Source organism: Lissotriton helveticus, chromosome 7 (assembly GCF_964261635.1).
Source record: "Lissotriton helveticus chromosome 7, aLisHel1.1, whole genome shotgun sequence".
Lineage (NCBI taxonomy): Eukaryota > Metazoa > Chordata > Amphibia > Caudata > Salamandridae > Lissotriton > Lissotriton helveticus.
Genome location: NC_136068.1, coordinates 312,318,479 through 312,338,859, shown reverse-complemented (window position 1 = coordinate 312,338,859; position 20,381 = coordinate 312,318,479). Strand labels below are relative to the sequence as shown.

The following is a 20,381-nucleotide window of genomic DNA, read 5'->3' as shown; positions in this document are numbered from 1 at the left end:
GAAACTGTTTTAGGCAACATTTGACTTTCTTAGGAAGGTTTGTTCTTAGGGATTCTTTCCCCATGAGTGATGTACAAAACATAGTATTTGAGTTGTGGCAACCTATAAAAGACATCTGCAAGCACTAAAATAACTAATGTGGACCTGACACCTGATTATTTCCCCCCTCTGTCAGGGTCACTAAGGAGTCAACTATTGGCTCATTCTCTCCTCCACGTTGTGGGTGTACATGGGCAAAATGGGCAGGTGTGTAAACAGTACAAGAATGTGATCATCCCTGTAGGCCAATCACATCGCTCTTTCACAACCAGTACCAATAAATCACATTGGCCACCCTATGCAGTGTATTATGCTTACTTCCCCATGGCGCCCTGTTAATGAGTTGCCAGTCCACTTTCGTTTTCCCATGTGCCGCTGGTCTTTGAACCAGTTCACGCTATTTGCAAATGGATGCAGACAGGTTGCACAAGGGATACATAATAACCATATATGTTTAGTGTTATTGCGTGAGGAAGGAGTGGTCACCTTTCTTCCTCTTTGTGCAAGGGCTGAGTTTGTCGGGCTATTCATCAATGTAATCCTGTCAAGTTTTCAGAATATTCACAATGAATATGCGTAAAGCTTATTCATGTCTGATCATCTTTCTTAGACATATTTTGAATTTTTTGCTATTTAAAAAATCCATTTGGAATTTCAGATTATGTAGAATAATATTACCAGCCCAAGATTCTGCTACAGCTATTCTCTTCCCGCACTTTTTTTTCAGACTTTCCTTCTTCATCATTTTATTCTACCTTTTAACTCTACCTTCATACTGCCTGTGGCCTAGTCTAACTCTTGCTTTGTCTTCTTTCTATGCACGCCATCTATTTCCTCGACAGTCAATCTATTTCTAGTTTGCTCCTTCACCCACCCAATAAAGGTCTCAGGGGCATATTTATAAGCCCCTTTCGCCACCACAATGTCCCTTTTATAGACGTTGTGTTGGCGATAGGGGTTTGCCTTATTTACAAGGCAGCGTTAAGCCACTTACTGTGGCTAAACGCTGCCTGGTAAATAAGGCCCCCTTTCTCGCTATGCTTAGCGTGAAAGGGGTGGGCAGTGGGTGATGCTGTGTGCATTCCACCGCTACACCGATTGAGTTTGACACTGCCCCCCATTTACAAGGGAGGCGTAAATAGGAGGCAGCGCCAGAATTAAGACCAGGGAAAACCTGGTCTTAACCTGGCAAAACGAGAAACATATTTAATTTCTGCTTGCCTTCTCCCAAATCATTCTTTCCTTGCTTTCTCTAAACAGCTTCACGAGTTCATGCAGAATATGTTGGGCAGATGTTGAGCCACAGAAGAATCATGAGACCAATCTGACTTTGTTGCTATTAGGGTAGACAGCTTTTTTTGTGTGTCAATCACAAACAAAATGGACATCCAGAACGGGCAATAAGACAGTCTGCCACAGAAACCAAAAGACCATTCCCACTAAAATAAAAACATAGTTATAGAGGTGTTTCTAAAAATATAATTGTTACTGATGCATTTCAGTTAGCGTGGTACAAATGGGCCACCGGTACTGAACATAGCCGGACTTCCATTCTTCTCCTTTTAAGCCTAGCTCTTGGTGACAGGTAGGTTGCAGAACCCCTCGATGAGGCACAAGGACAGAAACATGTAACTCTCCATGTGCTTAGTCGAAGGGCCACAGTAGTTTTGAGAGTCTGCAAACTACCCAATTTAGGCATAACTATAACACATGCCACATAATTCCACAACTCCTGCAAAATAAGCAGATTTCAACAACAAAACAATTTTGTTTCTAGACAAACAGAACAAATGTCAAAGTCACAACAAGTAGTACCATGCAGGGGCAGACCCTTTGCCTGATTCACCAGTCACCCTTCAGGTAAGGATTGCTGTATTTATGTTTTTAATTGGTACTAAAGAAGCGAATACTTTGCCCAGGCAGTATTACATGCTGTTAAAATGACAAAATTATCTAATCATACTGGCACAGAATGAGGCTCCTTATATCACATATTATTCAATTTCTTCACAAATAATGTAGTTAACTCTTCTACTGTTGCATAACTCCAGAGGCTCTGCATAACTTCCTTGAGCCCTAGGTTTACACTCGGTTTCCCATGCTATTGACTTCCGGTTTCCTTTCCTGGCAAAAATGTGGCCAATTTTGTTCTCTATGGTCATGTGTTCCCTGCTGGACTGGGGATTAAAAAGGTGGTAAAGGCATATCATGTCTGCTGTGTCTCACTTGAGTCACCTATGCCGACTCCAAGACCATGATCTAAATGTCTGACTACGGTTAATGGACAGGCAAAAACCGAGGACAACACTTTCTACTTGTACGCATAAGGACCGAATACAGACAAAAAATCAAACTGCCGCCTTCGTCGTGAATGAGTAGTGTTTTTGTGATTTTTAACTCATTGGTCTCGGCCTCTTTAATGCCGCTACCATTGTCCTTCAAATACTCGGGCCGATGATAGAGGTTACGCATAAAGGCCAGCTTTAGCGTTGGTGGCGCCCAGATTGACAATGATTGTTGGTACCCACTCCTTCCATGACCTTCTCCTCAGATTCCCTCTCTACCACCCGGCAAAAGTGCCCCTCATCTCTCCATAGACCCTCGCTAGTATACATTTCATTTGTTTTAAAGCACTGGTAAAGTTTGGTATTACTGATAAAAATGTATATCTACCCAAATAAACCCTTTTTAGCAACATGAAAAGACTAGGGGAAAAACATAACTTACTAACATATTTTATACAGTTTGCATGCAGCTCTTTGATGACAGTTTGTAACAGTCACTGTTCAGTATTCGAGTTGTATCTTATGAACTGTGGTGATAAGAGGATCTCTGTGACTCAGTAATCCACTCAGCTAATCCACATAAAATGCAGTTATGTAATCTGCCAGGTACTTGTTCTTTGCAGCAGCCATATCAACCCTCTGCCTACTTTATGGCGAGTCAAACTTCCACTAGGCAGAACTCTGATCTCTCTCTAGCAGGAACATTAATCACCTATCTTGACATTTTTAAAGCTGCCTGAAAAATGGACGTACAAAGAACTCTGCCAGTTGTTTTCATAACCATAAGTTTTTTTAAAACATACTTTATTGATTGCCAAGATAGCATTGCAATGTGATACATATAATACAAATGGCCTTGTATATCTTTTTGACGTTCTCCCAATCGTATACAATACAAAGTGGTATGCTGAACAGGTAATTCAATTGCAGTTGTTCCTGGTTATATATCCGCCACTGCGCTATAAGGTGGTTTTGTGTACTCTGGAAATGCAATATTTCTCCTAGAGTAGTTTAACATAGTATGCTTCAACATCTTAAATCGTAAATTATTGCTAAACACAACGGGCCATATTATCAAGAAAGGGCGATACATTATCGCCGCTTTTATCGGCAGGAAACTGCCGCTAAAGCAGAGATAATGGGCTTGATAATATGCCCTTGTGAATTCCCATAGAAGCCCAGGTTAATACCAGAACCTGGGCTTCTATGGGGATAATGCATCGCCCTTCCTTGATATTATGGTCCTACATCCCCTTCTGAGGCCATCGCGCCCTTCCCCAGGTCAATGCTCAGTACAGTCGCACCGGTCTCACCGCCCTAAAGCCATACCCACTCACCTATTGAAGCTGTAGTGCACATTTCCCAAATGTTTCACATGAAAGGTCCCCGAGAAGTCTGGCAGTGTGATCTTTGAGAGTGCTTGCTGCAATGCCGACACTCCTTCCTGACGAGCTGAAGGAACACAGAAAAACATATGAAACCAGAAAGGTGCCTGGAAAGGTGTAGAATCATTACACTTGGTAATTGCCTGGTATCTAGTAGTCCAGAAATATGTGTAGAGACTCCATGGTTGAACAAGAGTAAAGGGTTCCTTCGTTGTTGAACCTGTAAGGCATGCAAAAATGGGGTCAGCAGGAAAGATTATGCTACGCCTTTTAATAAGATTCCGACTACCATCAGGCATAAGCTGACCTGTCGCACCGAGTACGCAGTGTATGTGCTGGAGTGTCCCTGCGGCCTCCGCTATGTTGATAGCACGAGGCCGCATGTTTACAAGCGTATACTCCAGCACCTAAGAGCCATAACCAACGGGGACACTGCGTACCCGGTAGCTAGGCACTTCGGCTTAGTACACAACAAAAAGGCCTCTGAATTGCGCTATTTTGTAATAGACACTGTTCCTCTTCAAAGAAGGGGCGGTGACCGTGATCTTTTGCTGCGCAGATTAGAAACTCGGCACATTATCCTGCTTGATACAAAGAGCCCCAATGGATTAAATGCGAGGGAAGACTGCCATACTTATCTTTGAATAATTCATATATTGCGGTACAATCTTGAATGAACATAGCAACTGCCTCATCCCAATATCACATTTTAAATTTATATTATATTTTTTCACATATTCGCACTGGGTTGCACGTAACAGCTCAAGAACCAAATGTCAGTCAATCACTAGTCACTTATAGGTTAAGTGGGCACACAAGTATACTTTACTTAGGGATTCATACCTAGGATATATGGTTATTCCACTGTGGTAGGAATCTAAAAGTTAGGGAGTCCTATATGAATTACATCATAAATTCAACAGAATTTTTATAGGTGTAAATACTTCATGATTTTCATATTTAAATGGGTCTTTTTTATATGTACATAGGTATACATTAATTTATATATTTATATATTTATACAAACAATGCCTGTTGTTTATATGACATATAGCAAATTCCCCTATGTTGCACTTTAGTTTTTTTACATTGCGTAATGTTGCACAAAGTTTTTAAATTCTACTTGTTGCTGCTAGTGATGTTAATTGATGAATTTGAAATAAGCCTGTATAATATGAATGTTTATTTATCTATTCAACTCCAAACTTAGTGCAGAAGTAAGATCTTGACAAAAAACAACCATTGTACAATATCCAAATATTGTTTAAATTGTATAAACAAAAGCCACGACTATGCCCACGTGTGATAACACTATGATTATGCATTTATGCAATTACCTTTTGTGATAGTATATTTTCTATATCTATGCAACTAGCAACTGGCTATTGGTTCTGAGCCTTTGAAATAGAGCACGCCCGCCTTGTATCGGTGTCATGTGATCAAGGTGCTGTTTGCACCGAAACGCGTCATGGCGGTATGGTGATGAGTAATTAAATCACTACTCACAAAATATTGGGTTTGCCTCGTCTGTTCTGCTGCTGCATGCTGCTGCTGGACGTCTTTATGCCGAAAATCATTTATAATACCTCATGATAAACAAACCACACTCATTCTGGTGAGTGCACACACTCATTCTCTGCAGCATTCAATATTGATCTCTGCAATATCCTCCGGGGTGACTTTCCTACAGTTACTCCTAATCACATGATAGACACGCCGGCGTCTCTTGTAGGGTCTAAACTGGGATCTTAGTCGCCTTGAACTAATATATGACGTTTTTGGGTTGCCAGTATGTAATATAAACACTGCAGTGGTGGCCGCTATTATTGATTAGTGGTGGGGCGGGGGGACATTTACAACCAAAAACGAAACACATAAAATAAATAAAATCCCACTTACCTGCCGATTGGACGGTAGACGACTTTCTTCTCTCCTCTGATCCTGGACTCCAACTGCGCAAGCTCCTAGATGCAAAATCCCAGCCCTTCTCTCATGCTCAGCCAAGGGCGGCTGGCCAAACACACATATGAACTTAAAAGTGCTCTCCACTCCTCCCCCTGCCATGTGTTAGGAATCGGGTCAGTCCTCTTTCTACTACCATGTTGCATCGTCACATGACCTACCTGATATGGTTAAAAGTAGTGTGCTCCCATGACTCCATGCTTGGTTTCTTTTCCTTGTTGGGTTTTTGCTCCAGGTCTTGGCTCCTGCCCCCAGGTTGGGAAGTCTCCTTTGGCTTAAGTCCATTGCTCACGGGCTCGTGGGTATTGTTTCTGGGCTGCCTTGCGTTTCTACATTCTGTTTCCTGTTTCCTGGGTTTTTTTCACGTTTTTTCCTGTGCACGGGTATTTGGACATTACGGGGGTTACTGGGCCCAGTAACCTCTGTGTTGGATTGCCGCCGCTGTTCGGAGTGTGATTCAACGCTTGTACACACCCCGCGGCTCTGTTGTCTTTTTTCTTTACACGTGGATGCGTGTGAACCGGCAATACTGTCTTCTGCATTACGTGTACCGCTCCACATCGTTGTAGGTGGTTTTTGGGTCGCTTCACGAGCCTGGGCTTGAACGGCGTAAGCGGCTGCTGCGCCAACACGCGAGGGAGACCCTTCATTGTTTTCTCGTCAGTACTCAACAGTCTTGGCAACGAACTGGACATCACGGGGGTTTTTTATGTCATTGACTTTTCCCCCCTTTAATGCATACCGAAAACGGGTGGGAGAGCGTTTTGGATTATTTTTGGTTCCGGTGATTTGGAGACAGCATCGCTTCCATTCCGTGTTTACAACAGCCAGCCCTCTTCGGGGAGTCACGCGCCACAACCTATGGTAAGGGGCTTGTCCCTTTGAGTATTCTTTTGTCTTGTGTATGATGCAGCATGGTTTTAGTGTGACAGAAGGGGTTTTTCTAGTTAATGATTGTACTCCTTTAGTAATCCTGTGTCCTTTTTCATAGGTGCTGTTTCGAGAGTGCTATCTAGGCTCCTTGGTGGTTCTACGGATGATACGGTGTTTTCCTCTCCATTTATCCTTGTTTTGTTTATCCCACCCCCTCCCGGTGCTCCCCTGTTCGCTCATTGTGTTATTCCTGTGAGCGGCATTGGGGCAGTGGTAGAGGTTTGGGCCATACTTCGTTCCTGCAGTGTTACTGGCATAGAGGTGGGTAAAACCTAACAGAAAACCAAGCCCACGAATTTTCATACACTGCCTGGATGAGTATGGACGAACACTTGAGTCCTTCGGGGGGGCAGCAAGTCCGCCTACTATGCAGGACGTAATGGGGGCTATAGCCTCCTTGTAATCCCAGGTACAAGATCTACGGCAGGAGAATATCGGGTTAAGACAGGAGTTGGGTTCTGTAAAGGCAAGAGAGCAGGCCCGGGGTCAAGGTCCTGTTTTGCAGCCTGCAACGTTTCAGTATGAGAGAGGGGCGGGTTCTAGTGGTAGTGGGGGGTCCCCAATTGCTGTGACTGTCACTACGCCTGTTCCTCTGCCCCTGGCTGCCCCTGAGAGGTTTTCAGGGGATAGTGATAAGTATAGCACTTTTATGAACCAGTGCCATTTACACTTTATGTGCAGGCCTAGTGCCTTCCCAGATGACTCAGCAAAGGTCGCCTTTATTAACTTGTATTTGGCTGGTACAGCTGCGTTATGGGCTATACCCCTTGTAGACAACAATGATCGTGTTTTGTACAGTTATCCGGCTTTCAAGGAGTTAATGAGGGGGCTGTTTGCCAAGCATGCATTTATGCTGGCAAGTGATGCTGAGCTACTGAAGTCACGGCAGGGCAGGCAGGATCTCCTAACTTATATTTCTACTTTCAATAGGCTGGTGTCTGAGACTCAGTGGCCCATGGCCAAACGGACGTCTTTGTTTTATCAGGGCTTGAATGAAGACCTTAAGGACGTTGTGTCCCAGGTGGTTGATCCCCCCGATGATTGTGCGGCATTCATTGATCTGGTGGTCAAATTGAATCATAGGTTGTCCGAAAGAAGGTGGGAATGTACTCGGTTTCAGAATGCACATGGGGTATGTAAGGCCTGAGGTGAAACCAGTGGTGGAGCACAAGGCACTCCATGAGCCAATGGAGATAGGGGGGTACGGGGCTCCTTGACCCCTGAAGAGAAAAGAAGGAGAAGAGAAAAGAACTTGTGTCTGTATTGTGGACAGGGTGGTCATTTCGCAAGGGAATGTCCAGTAAAGCCATCTAGTGTTCCTCATGGTAAGGGAGTGGCATGTGTTCAGGAAGGTGGTCCCTTGTTTATGGAGGAGTCCAGAGTCTCATATGAGGTGCTGGGGGTAGTAGAGAGGGTCCCTAGGCATTTCATAATCTCCGCTTGTCTGTTGCTGTCAAATTGTAACAGGGTGACAGTATCCGTCTTACTGGATTCAGGTGCCACTGGCAATTTTATTGATATCTCCTTGGCGGATAAGTTACAGATACCCTGTGTGCATAAGGAGCAGCCAGAGCCAGTCCATGCCATTGATGGGACAGAACTGTCTTCTGGGTCGATTACGCGACGGACGGAGCCGTTGTGTTTGTTGTGTGAGAATGGACACTCCGAATCCGTCTGTTTTGATTTAATTGACGCCCCTTCTTTTGGACTGGTGTTGGGTGTACCTTGGCTGCAAAAGCACAACCCCAAGATAGACTGGGTGCGCCGTTCTGTGACCCTTGATTCTGCGCATTGTTTGAAGGCCTGTTATCAAGTGGCTATGGATGGGTAGTACCTTTGACTTGTGCTACGGGTGAGGTAGTGTAATTACCCCCCCCGTATAGGGGTTTTCAGAAGGTCTTTGATGAAGGCCATGCTCAGGGCCTCCCCCCGCATTGCTCATTTGACTGCAAGATAGATCTGGTGCCGGGTGCTATTTTACCTAGTAGTCGCGTATATGCACTGTCGGAACCAGAAGAGTTGCATTTGAGGGACTATCTTGACGAAATGTTGAGAAAGGGTTTTATCCGTCCATCCTGTTTGCCGGTATCCTCGGCTATCTTCTTCATTCCTAAGAAAGAGGGTACGTTGAGGGCATGTGTGGATTATAGGGCCCTTAACAAGGTCACAATTAAAAACAAGTACCCCCTTCCTCTTATTCCAGTGCTACTGGATCAATTGAAAAAAGCTACTGTGTTTACCAAACTGGATTTACGGGGCGCATACCATCTTATCCGAATACGCCCTGGGGACGAGTGGAAGACTGCATTTAAAACTAAGTTTGGGCTGTTCGAGTATTGCGTGATGCCATTTGGCTTGTGCAATGCTCCTGCAGCCTTTCAGTTTTTCATTAATGAAGTCCTCAGGGAATATCTCGATGTAAACGTTATAGTCTATATCGATGATATATTGATTTTTTCGGAGAATGATGGTGAGCATCAGAGACATGTGATTCAAGTGCTGCAGAAGTTGCAAGAATACATCTGCTTGTTAAGTTGGAGAAGTGTCAGTTTAGTGCCTCTTCAGTGGAATTATTGGGTTTCATTGTATCGGCTGGAGGCATTCAGATGGACCCCAGAAAGAGTGAGTCTATTGTTACCTGGCCTATACCAACTACGGCCAAAGACATACAGGTCCTTCTGGGGTTCGCCAACTTTTACAGGCGCTTTATCTTCCATTTTTCTGATGTTATAGCGCCCATGACACGATTGCTTAGAAAAGGGGGTCCCGTTTGTATGGTCATCTGAGGCACAGGCAGCTTTCCAGCAGTTGATTCAGAGATTCACAACAGCACCCGTGTTGGTGCATCCCGATCCTGCTCTGCCGTTTTTTGTTGAGACAGATGCCTCGTTGTGTGCGGTTGGAGGGGTGCTGTCGCAGAGGGATGTGGAGACGGGTCATTTGCACCCCATTGCCTTCTTCTCAAAAACATTGTTGCCTGCTGAATGTAACTACACTGTAGCTGAACGGGAGCTACTGGCTGTTAAACTATCGTTCGAGGAATGGAGGCATTATTTGTGGGGTACGCGACATACCATCACCATTTATACTGACCATAAAAATATGGAGTTCTTTAGGTATGCCCGTGCATTGACCCCACGTCAGATGAGGTGGGTTCTGTTCTTCAATGAATATGATTTTGTTATTACTTATCGGCCCGCAGCTCAGCAGGTTAAATCAGATGCTCTGTCCCGTATACATGTGGGGCAAATGGGGGTAGTGCCTGTGAAGGAGATGAGATCCATGATCCCTGGAGAGCGTATTATTGGGGTAACATCAGCAGACAAGTTTACGTCTTCAGTAAGGAACAGGATAAGGCAGATTGATTCGGCCCCTTGGTTGTCTCAACCCCAGTTCTCTGTTCAGGATGGGATGTTGTACCATGATGGTCGACTATTTGTTCCTCCTGCCTTGAGAGAAGAGGTTATGAAGTGGTGTCATTCGTCTGCCTTGGTGGCGCATCCTGGCGTTCAGAAGACAAAGGACATGTATTCACGGTGGTTTTGGTGGGACTCAGTGGCCCGAGACATCCAGGGATATGTAACTGCCTGTCCTGTTTGTGCCATGAGTAAACCTTCACATTGCAAACCGGTTGGTTTGCTGCATCCCCTGGTGGTACCTCCTTCTCCCTGGCATACTGTTAGTATGGACTTTGTGACAGACCTTCCACTTATGTCAGGGTATACTACCATTCTCGTGGTGGTGGATTTATTCACCAAGATGGCGCATTTCATCCCCCTTTCTAAGCTCCCCACGGCGAAGGAGATGGCAACAGTGTTCATGAGTTCGGTAGTGAGATTGCATGGTTTACCATCCGCGGTGGTTACAGACAGGGGTGCGCAGTTTGTGTCTCGTTTTTGGACGGAGCTCTGTTCTGTGCTGAAGGTGGAGATAAGGTTGTCTTCAGCTTACCACCCACAATCTGACGGGCAGACAGAGCGGACCAATCAGACGATGGAGCAATACCTTAGGTGCCTGGTGTCTTCTCTTTCATGTGACTGGGTAACGGCGTTACCCATGGCAGAGTTTTCCTACAATAACAGCTTGCATTCTGCCTTGAGGATGACTCCTTTCTTTTGCTCTATGGGCTATCATCCTAAAGCACTAGCCATTCAACCTACGGGACATGTGCCAGCCATAGACGAGATGTGTAAGACCTTGAGTAACATCTGGGGAGTTGCACGAAACAAGTTGCAGGAGGCTAAGGAAGCAATGAAGGTACAGGCCGATAAACATAGAACCCCTGCTCCGGCATATAAGGTGGGACAGCAAGTTTGGTTAGCCACCCGAAACCTTAGAATTCAGGGTTCTCGTAAACTGCAGCCCAGGTATGGTGGCCCTTTTTCCATCATCCAGGGCATCAATCCTGTGGCTATGAAGCTTGAGTTGCCTGGGGAATACCGGGTTCATCCAGTGTTTCACACGTCCCTTTTGAAGCCCTATGTACAGTCCCAGCAGGTAGTGCCACCCCCTGCTACTTTGATAATCAATGGGCAGGAGAAATTTGAGGTCCACGCTATTTTGGATTCCAGAAGAAGGAGGGGCCGGTTGTACTACCTTGTGGACTGGAAGGGTTATACCCCAGAAGATCGTACATGGGAACCGGCCGGTGGGGTGCATGCACCGAGGTTGGTTCGGTTGTTCCATCTACATCATCCTTCAGAGCCCCGTCTGGTAGGTAGGGTCTTGGGGGGGAGGTACTGTTAGGAATCGGGTCAGTCCTCTTTCTACTACCATGTTGCATCGTCACATGACCTACCTGATATGGTTAAAAGTAGTGTGCTCCCATGACTCCCTGCTTGGTTTCTTTTCCTTGTTGGGTTTTTGCTCCAGGTCTTGGCTCCTACCCCCAGGTTGGCAAGTCTCCTTTGGCTTAAGTCCATTGCTCACGGGCTCATGAGCATTGTTTCTGGGCTGCCTTGCGTTTCTACATTCTGTTTCCTGGGTTTTTTTTCACGTTTTTTCCTGTGCACGGGTATTTGGACATTACGGGGGTTACTGGGCCCAGTAACCTCTGTGTTGGATTGCCGCCGCTGTTCGGAGTGTGATTCAACGCTTGTACACACCCCGCGGCTCCGTTGTCTTTTTTCTTTACACGTGGATGCGTGTGAACCGGCAATACTGTCTTCCGCATTACGTGTACCGCTCCACATCATTGTAGGTGGTTTTTGGGTCGCTTCACAAGCCTGGGCTTGAACGGCGTTAGCGGCTGCTGGGCCAACAAGCGAGGGAGACCCTTCATCGTTTTCTCGTCAGTACTCAACAGTCTTGGCAACGAACTGGACATCACGGGGGTTTTTTATGTCATTGACTTTTTCCCCCCTTTAATGCATACCGAAAACGGGTGGGAGAGCGTTTTGGATTATTTTTGGTTCCGGTGATTTGGAGACAGCGTCGCTTCCATTTCGTGTTTACAACAGCCAGCCCTCTTCGGGGAATCACATGCCACAATCTATGGTAAGGGGCTTGTCCCTTTGAGTATTCTTTTGTCTTGTGTATGATGCAGCATGGTTTTAGTGTGACAGAAGGGGTTTTTCTAGTTAATGATTGTACCCCTTTAGTAATCCAGTGTCCTTTTCTATAGGTGCTGTTTCGAGAGTGCAATCTAGGCTCCTTGGTGGTTCTATGGATGACACAGTGTTTTCCTCTCCATTTATCCTCGTTTTGTTTCTCCCACCCCCTCCAGGTGCTCCCCTGTTCGCTCATTGTGTTATTCCTGTGAGAGGCACTGGGGCAGTGGTAGAGGTTTGGGCCATACTTCGTTCCTGCAGTGTTACTGGCAAAGAGGTGGGTAAAACCTAACATCATGCCTCTATGACAAGATTGCCTGGCTCGCCAGCTAAACTGAAGACTCCATCGTCAGCAGTTAGGTTAAAATAAAATGATAATAAAATGCTTTTATTATCATTTTATTTTTCCCCGTTTAGCAGGGGGCGGCGCTCCTCTGCCTTTACAGAGGAGACACCCTTGAATCACTGAATCGCAACCTCAAGCTCACTTACGCAATTGTTAGAACAACTATTGTGCGTGGTCATTCTCTTTTGGACCTTTCAGATGCTGGGATATATTTTCCCTCTGACAGGCTACAAATAGGGATTAGTCAGTCATTTTGTGTGGCAAATGTATATGAGAAAGTCAGTTTCAAGTCCCTTTAAAACATACCTGCTCACTCCCCTCAGTATGTGTGTGGAACTTAGGTCTTCACCATTCTGAGGTCAATATTTTGGGCACTGCCCATTTCAGTGATAAGGACACGTATATTCTGAGTGCATACAGACAGGTAAGCATGTAGTGTGCAATCACTAAAGAGTTGTTCCTATTATATGTAAATACGTATTACAATGTTATATTTTTCTGATGAAGCTCACTGTGCAAATTGAAACAATACATATTTTTGATACATCTGGTCAGCATGTTCTAGGTGGCATTCTTACAGGGGCGGCTCCTCCGATTGAGTGGAAGAACCTTGCCCCATTTAATTGCCCCAGAGATGAAAAATAAAATGTTAATGAAGTTAGCTCATTACCATTTTATTTTCCGTCAACCAGTCCTGAACCAAGCGTAAGGACGGGGTAGGGCCTGTTGAGTGAGAGCAATGGCGGGCTGCCTGACTGTGCAGTAGTTTATAGTGCACATGTCCCTTTGGCTGGCCGTCTTGCAAGGCCAGCCTGACATGCTCACTGTAAAACTCTCAACCCAACTTGAGAGCCTACAGAACAAAGCTCCAGTGTCCTCAGGAGGGGTGAGAACGGCCACTTCCTCCATTCCTGGGACTTCTCTCATGAAGCACCAGGATTGGTTAAGCTGAGTTGGACGTGACATCAGGAGAAGAAGACGACCGGAGCAAGGAGGATGTGTATCCGGAAAACATTGTAATTACCTTTTGTTTGTTTTGTGTATTTATTTGTAGTAATGTACTTTTAAAAAAAATGTATTAAATCTTGTTCTCGCCCCTCTAATGGTGGACTCTCTAGCCGTCACATTCTGCATATATTTTCTACAGACTGTGGATACTAATGGATAGTAAGAGTCAGTAAGAAATATTATAAATCAATCAAGAGATAAATACAATGGGGCATATATACAAGTCCCTTGCGCTGCCGGTCTGTCACTTTTTGTGATGCACTGGCAGTGCAGTGTGGTGCTCCATATTTAAAAGGCCACATAAAGCCATCCTTCGTGGCTTTTCGTGTGCTTGTAAATACGGCCCCTTTTCAAGCAGCACTTTGCGTGAAAGGGGCATTCCATGGGTGTTGCTTTGGTTGTTCCCAAGCAACTTCCATGGATACTGCTGCATTTCTAGACTTACATTTCGTAAACCTGGGAACGCGTTCGAATCCTACGCCTCCCCAGGGGAGGCGTAAGAAGGCACAGCAAGGAGAAATACTTTTATTTCTCCTCTTTTATCCTCTTTCTATGCATGCTGCCTGCTGCATCACACTTAGAAAGAGGAAAACACCTTGTGATTGTTTTTGTGCAGGAAGGTGTGCCTTCCTGCACAAAGACAATGATCCCAGCAACGCAGGCACCCTTGCAGCATGGTGCAAGGGTGCCTACATTGGCGCATGATATCCAATTGTGCACCAGTGCAGGGTAGAGCTCACAGATACGTCATATTGTTGTAAATATGACACATCCCTTTGCTTTGAGAGTAACGCAGCGCTGTGCAGCTAAATGGGTTGCAGCACCGCGCTGTGTCACTTTCTTGAAATAAGACCCAGAAAGACCAGCAACCTTGATATCTACCGCAGTTGTTCACAAAAGTTTGTCACTGAATGATGTGAAATGAGTTGCATACATGCTGATGGGAAATCTTATAGAAGGGGTAGACTGTAGATTTTAATGGCCACTGGTAAAGGGAGAAGGCATTTTGGCAACAGGATGGTGACAGATGTTGCAGGTGGATATTGATATGAGCAGTGGGTGACTGTGGTATGCATAGTGAGCAAAATCAGGAAATATTGACACTGGATTGGATTTCGATATGTTATGTGAGCAATCCATGCAGATCCTACATATCGGATGTTAACAAAGAAAATAGAAGAGGATGTTGCCCGTGGATATTGAATTTCCAGTGTATGCAAGGGCCACCAGTGGCAGAAATCTCTCATTACCTTGGGTGATAGATGTCTGGGTGCACATCGGGGCGGAGAATACCGATTTACAATAATATTACATTCACTATATAGAACTAACAATGCATCATCATGGTAACTACAGAATTAATATTCTTACCTCCACATTTACTTACATAGACTTTGGCTAGTCTAGCACATATCTAGAAACATATATAGCAACAACATGATCCAGCAGAAACCAACTTGTAAAGGAGGAGCTGGAATTTGCACCGGGGGGGGGGGGGGGGGGCAACATTCTCTCATTTTACAGTGATAAACCCCTGACACCTCGACTCTGAACTCACCAAAATAAGATAGCGCCTCTTTTTTTGTTTTAAATCGTTTACTGTACATTATTACGATATTGCAACTGATGCAATTTGTAATGCAATGTTCCTCTGTTATAGCGCTCTGATACCTACGGGTCTAACCAGCGCTTTATAATCATTTTGATGTACCTCCTAATGCAACGTTCCCCTGGTTAAGTGCTCTGATACCTCCGGGTCTAGATAGCGCTATATAACCGTCGCTAATCAAATAAACTAAAAACTGGTTTTCCTGAACACTGTGACTTGAGCAACGCACTGTACCTTACTATGCTCTTGTATCTGATGTAACTTGTAATTCAACGTTCCTAAATGTAAAGCGCTCTGATACCCTCTTGGGTCAAGTTTGCGTTATAGAAAACTTTATAAATAAAATAAATAAATAAATGAATTAGAAGAGAAGCACCCTGAAAATTATATATCTAGAAAAAAACGGTAACATACTTTTCAAAACATCTCGGACGCGAAATACAGAAATGGTACAACAATTAGAATTCTGTCCCGTTTCCCTTAACCCTAGTGATTTTAAATGGACATGTACTCTCAGTGCCTGCGCTTATTTACATTGAGAGGGAGAGTACCTGCATTTCTCAACAGACATAAAAGACGTTGGGAAAGTATCGGCACATCTCCGCAGCAAACTCTGGGATAAGAATACCAGAACTTCTAGACTTCCATTCCAACCACTGCCTAATCCTGTGCTTTTATGTTGTCGAAAACGGGTAATAAAACACACACACACATACCGTAGTCCAGACCCTTCTCCGTGATTCTGGCCACAAACCCAGGGTTAGTAGCCCACGCTAGCGCCGCAGACAGCGCCAACAAAAGGAACGTCAGCATCGCAGCGCGCGCCATCGTCCACCTGCAGACTCTGGCAGTTGTGGGCACCAGTGTGCTGGCTTCGAGGCCGGCGGGCCCGTAAAGTTATTGGTTTAAGGAAGGACCCGAAACTGAGACTGCAGCGGAATCCGGAAGTTGCAGATAAAACTCGCTTCAGGGATTGTCCCATGTTGCAACATTTTCTGTGGTTAAAAGGGTTACTTTATTACACAAACGTGCGAGGCTCGCAGTGGACCTCAGAGCACTGATTTAGGGTCTGTGGCAAGTCAAGAAACGAGACAAACAAAGAGACAGCCGGAAACTCAAGTACAGGACAATGTATGTTGGCTGTCTGGGCTCAGGTATTACACAAGTTTAAATGCGGTTTTTGTAGTATGACTAATATCAAACAATTTTCTGCAGAGGTAGGGTGACCAGATTTTGAGAAGCAAAAACGGAGACAGGCCAGACATAAAGCAGGACTAAAGCCTTTAGACCTACATCTATATCTGGCCTGGCCTAGTTTTCGCATGGCTTTGTAACTATGTGGAGAAACATACATATGAGTATGTGTATTTCTATCTATCTATTCTATCTATCTATCTATCTATCTATCTATCTATCTATCTATCTATCTATCTATCTATCTATCTATCTATCTATCTATCTATCTATCAATCTATCTAGATAGATAGATAGATACAATTAGCTCATGTAACTATAATTGCCGAATTTCACTGGTTTTGTAGGAGAAATCTGAGCCTAACTATAACGTCCACGTAACCTTTATTTATTTATTTTTTGTGTGAAAATCAGAGGTTTTTTAAATTGTATCTCCTACCTATAACTAGGGCCCGCGGTTTATGGTATTTATTTTTTAAACATTTCTGTCTGTATTTATCCATATTTCATTTTTACCTATCTTATTGGTATTTATCAATGTTTGTTTTGTGTTGTGAGAACAGAAGAGGTAAAAACTCGTATATTTCCACATTTATTTAAAGGATAAATGTGCATCCAAACATTGAGGCCTGTCAGGTTTTAGCACTTCACACATGCAAAATATGATAAACTCACATGAAAAAAATGGCATAATAGCACACATACATGGTGAAATAATTTAGACAAATCTCACTCAGCCTTCTAACTCCCCAAGCTGGCAATATGTACAGTTATTGGCCTAATCTTGGCATTGAGAGTCACTTAAAAGAAGCCAAATTATCTGTATTTTTGTACTTTTAAAAATAAATATAGACAGGAAACACAATGTTTTCTCTTTGTATTTATCTGTGAAAATAAGTAAACATGGCAAACAGGGAGCCCTAACTATAACGTCCCTGTAACCTTTGTTTTTCACAGAGGGTGGGATTTGTTTTGTGTCACGAGACTGCAATAACCATCATGCACTGTTATCCACTTGGGGTTGTATTGTAATTAATGAGCACATGAGTAACTGTGACGTTTCGCTTGTTTCCAGACCTTGTCCAAAGAACAAGGGCGAGGAAGCCCAAAATGCATCTGGCCTCATTTTTCCTGTGTATCTTTCGTGTTTGCTGCAAAATAAATGGAAATATTGCTTGCGAAGAGCGCATCTCTATTTGAGGACAATTCCTTTTTTGCAATTGAAATGGCCAGTCCAGCCGTGGAGAGTGCACCACTGTATCACAGGCCCGTTGGGACAAAGATAAAGCCACTGACAGAGCACCAGTTGTAAGGTTGGCTTTAAGGTGAACTGCAGTAAGAGAAACTGGTAAGCCCACTGGGGCGAATTATGAATATAATAAAGGCTTGGCACAGCGAACACACGTTAGGAGAGATTTGTTTTTTGTCACGGGACTGCAATAACCATCATGCACTTTTACCCACTTGGGGCGGAATTGTACTTAATAAACACATGAGTAACTGTGACGTTTTGTTGTTACTAGACCAAGGACAGTGAACAAGGGCGAGGAAGCCCGAAACGCATTTGGCGTCATGCTTTCTGTGTGTCTTTCGTGTTTTCAGCAAAATCAATGGCAATATTGCCTGGGGAAGAGTGCGTCTCTAATAAAGGACAACTCCTTTTTTGCAATATATATATATATATACATATATATATACATGAGAGGTGAAAGCGTTACCTGGAGAACATTGCTTGGATATGCAGGTTTGCAAACTTTAAAGCGCAAAAACAGTATGATTGAACACTGGGGCTGCAGCAATGTGACACTGGCATGATTTATGCTGCTTTCCGTTAATTATTGAACACTTCTGTTTGAAAGTGCGCTTTCAGTGAGAGAATGTGACCTGCGTCTTTAAATCACGTGGTCATTTCAAAAAACACATTTTTCCCGTGACCAAGGCTCAATGGAGTTGAAACATGTTGGGATTTGCAGTACCTGTGCGCTCTTTCTCTGTGTGGAATAAAGCGCTTGAAACCTCTTTCAGCAGGCGTTGGTGTGCCTCTTTTCAGTAGAGAAGTTGGTAATTGCTGGATTTATTAATGGGTGGCTCCATCCCCATTTACACCGACCCGCCCTGCCAGGGTCTCATGGCTCGTGTTTGAAGGAGCAAGTTGTGGCTGGATTTAAAGTACGTGAGCCTGACCCGCCGACCTTTACTGAGGCAAGACAGGAAAATTCCTAATGAAACCTGCAGTCATGTCGGAAAGGGAGACGAGAGGAAACATTTCCTTTTGCCAGCTGTGAGAGGTGAAAGCGTTACCTGGAGAACATTGCTTGGATATGCAGGTTTGCAAACTTTAAAGCGCAAAAACAGTATGATTGAACACTGGGACTGCAGCAATGTGACACTGGCATGATTTATGCTGCTTTCCGTTAATTATTGAACACTTCTGTTTGAAAGTGCGCTTTCAGTGAGAGAATGTGACCTGCGTCTTTAAATCACGTGGTCATTTCAAAAAACACATTTTTCCCGTGACCAAGGCTCAATGGAGTTGAAACATGTTGGGATTTGCAGTACCTGTGCGCTCTTTCTCTGTGTGGAATAAAGCGCTTGAAACCTCTTTCAGCAGGCGTCGGTGTGCCTCTTTTCAGTAGAGAAGTTGGTAATTGCTGGATATATATATATATATTCACTGAAAAAACCATAGGTTATAGACCATATATAGTTAGGAATTAGCATTTAAAAAACCTTATTTTACTCACACAAAACCATTGAAATTCCATATATAGTTAGTTGCACTAACTATATATCGCGCACCCGCAATCCACTGCTGATGATGTCACATATTACATCATTCATGACATGGTCAGTGACATCACTGATGACATCACTGATGACATCTCAAATGACATCACTGATGACATCACTGATGACATCATCCAGTGACTGTGTGTTTCTGTAAAGTTTAAATATGTTTTACATATTGAAGAATGAGTAGATGTAGAAGTGTCTGGATGAAGGATTTAGTAGGTGCGTGACTGACTGTATGAGTGAGTGATTAAATGTGTCTCACTGAGTGCATGGGTTAGTGACTAAACTGTCTTAATTTGTGCATCATTATGTCTGTTGTTCTGTAAACTGCTGCATGTGTTGATCAGTAGCTATATGAGTAACTATATGGGTTATTGATTGATTGCCCAAATATTTGTATGGGAGACTGAGTGTGTGTGTGGCTGGCTGGGAGGTGTGTGACTCTGTGCAGATCAATGTGTACTTGTATCAATGATTGTATAAGAGAGTAATTATGTGTTAGTATATGTTTCAAAATGTAAGGTGCTCTATGTTTAACTGTATAGATTAGAAAATGGAAGTGTGATTGATTCTTTACAGGACTGACTAGGTGTGTGAGTAACTCCATGGATGAGTGACAGAGTGTGAGAGTCTGTATAGGTGTATGAGTGCATATGATAGTGTTGTAAAGATGAGTGATTGTATGTATGAATGATTGTATGGGTAAATGAGTGAATGTGTGTGTAAACATAGGAATCACTGAGTGCGTATGTAGTAACTAGTATTGGTGTGTCAATGGTTTCAAAAATTATACTCTGTATTTAACACTGGGTGTAACAGAGGTTATATTAAAGTGTGAAGAGATGCATTGTATTGTCACATGAATGATATCATCAGTGATGTGGTCATTGATGTCAAATGAGATGTCATCAGTGATGTCATCAGTGATGTCATTTGAGATGTCATCAGTGATGTCATCAGTGATGTCACTGACCATGTCATGAATGATGTAATATGTGACATCATCAGCAGTGGATTGCGGGTGCGCGATATATAGTTAGTGCAACTAACTATATATGGAATTTCAATGGTTTTGTGTGAGTAAAATAAGGTTTTTTAAATGCTAATTCCTAACTATATATGGTCTATAACCTATGGTTTTTTCAGTGAATTTTCAAGGTTTTGTAAATGCTAATTCCTAACTATATATGGTCTATAACCTATGGTTTTTTCAGTGAATTTTCAAGGTTTTGTAAATGCTAATTCCTAACTATATATGGTCTATAACCTATGGTTTTT

General features: G+C 43.6%; 1 protein-coding gene across 1 annotated transcript in view; it reads right to left on the bottom strand.

Moving 5' to 3' along the window:
- LOC144768456 (bactericidal permeability-increasing protein-like) overlaps positions 1-16,035 on the bottom strand; it is a 347,712-nt gene extending 331,677 nt beyond the window's left edge. The window contains exons 1-2 of the mRNA XM_078652124.1: positions 15,833-16,035; positions 3,662-3,776 (exon numbers count right to left, since the gene is read on the bottom strand). Of these exons, the coding sequence (XP_078508250.1) occupies positions 3,662-3,776; positions 15,833-15,944 (227 nt within the window). The 5' untranslated portion in view covers positions 15,945-16,035. The remainder of the gene's footprint in view (positions 1-3,661; positions 3,777-15,832) is intronic.
- Positions 16,036-20,381: the final 4,346 nt, after the last annotated feature.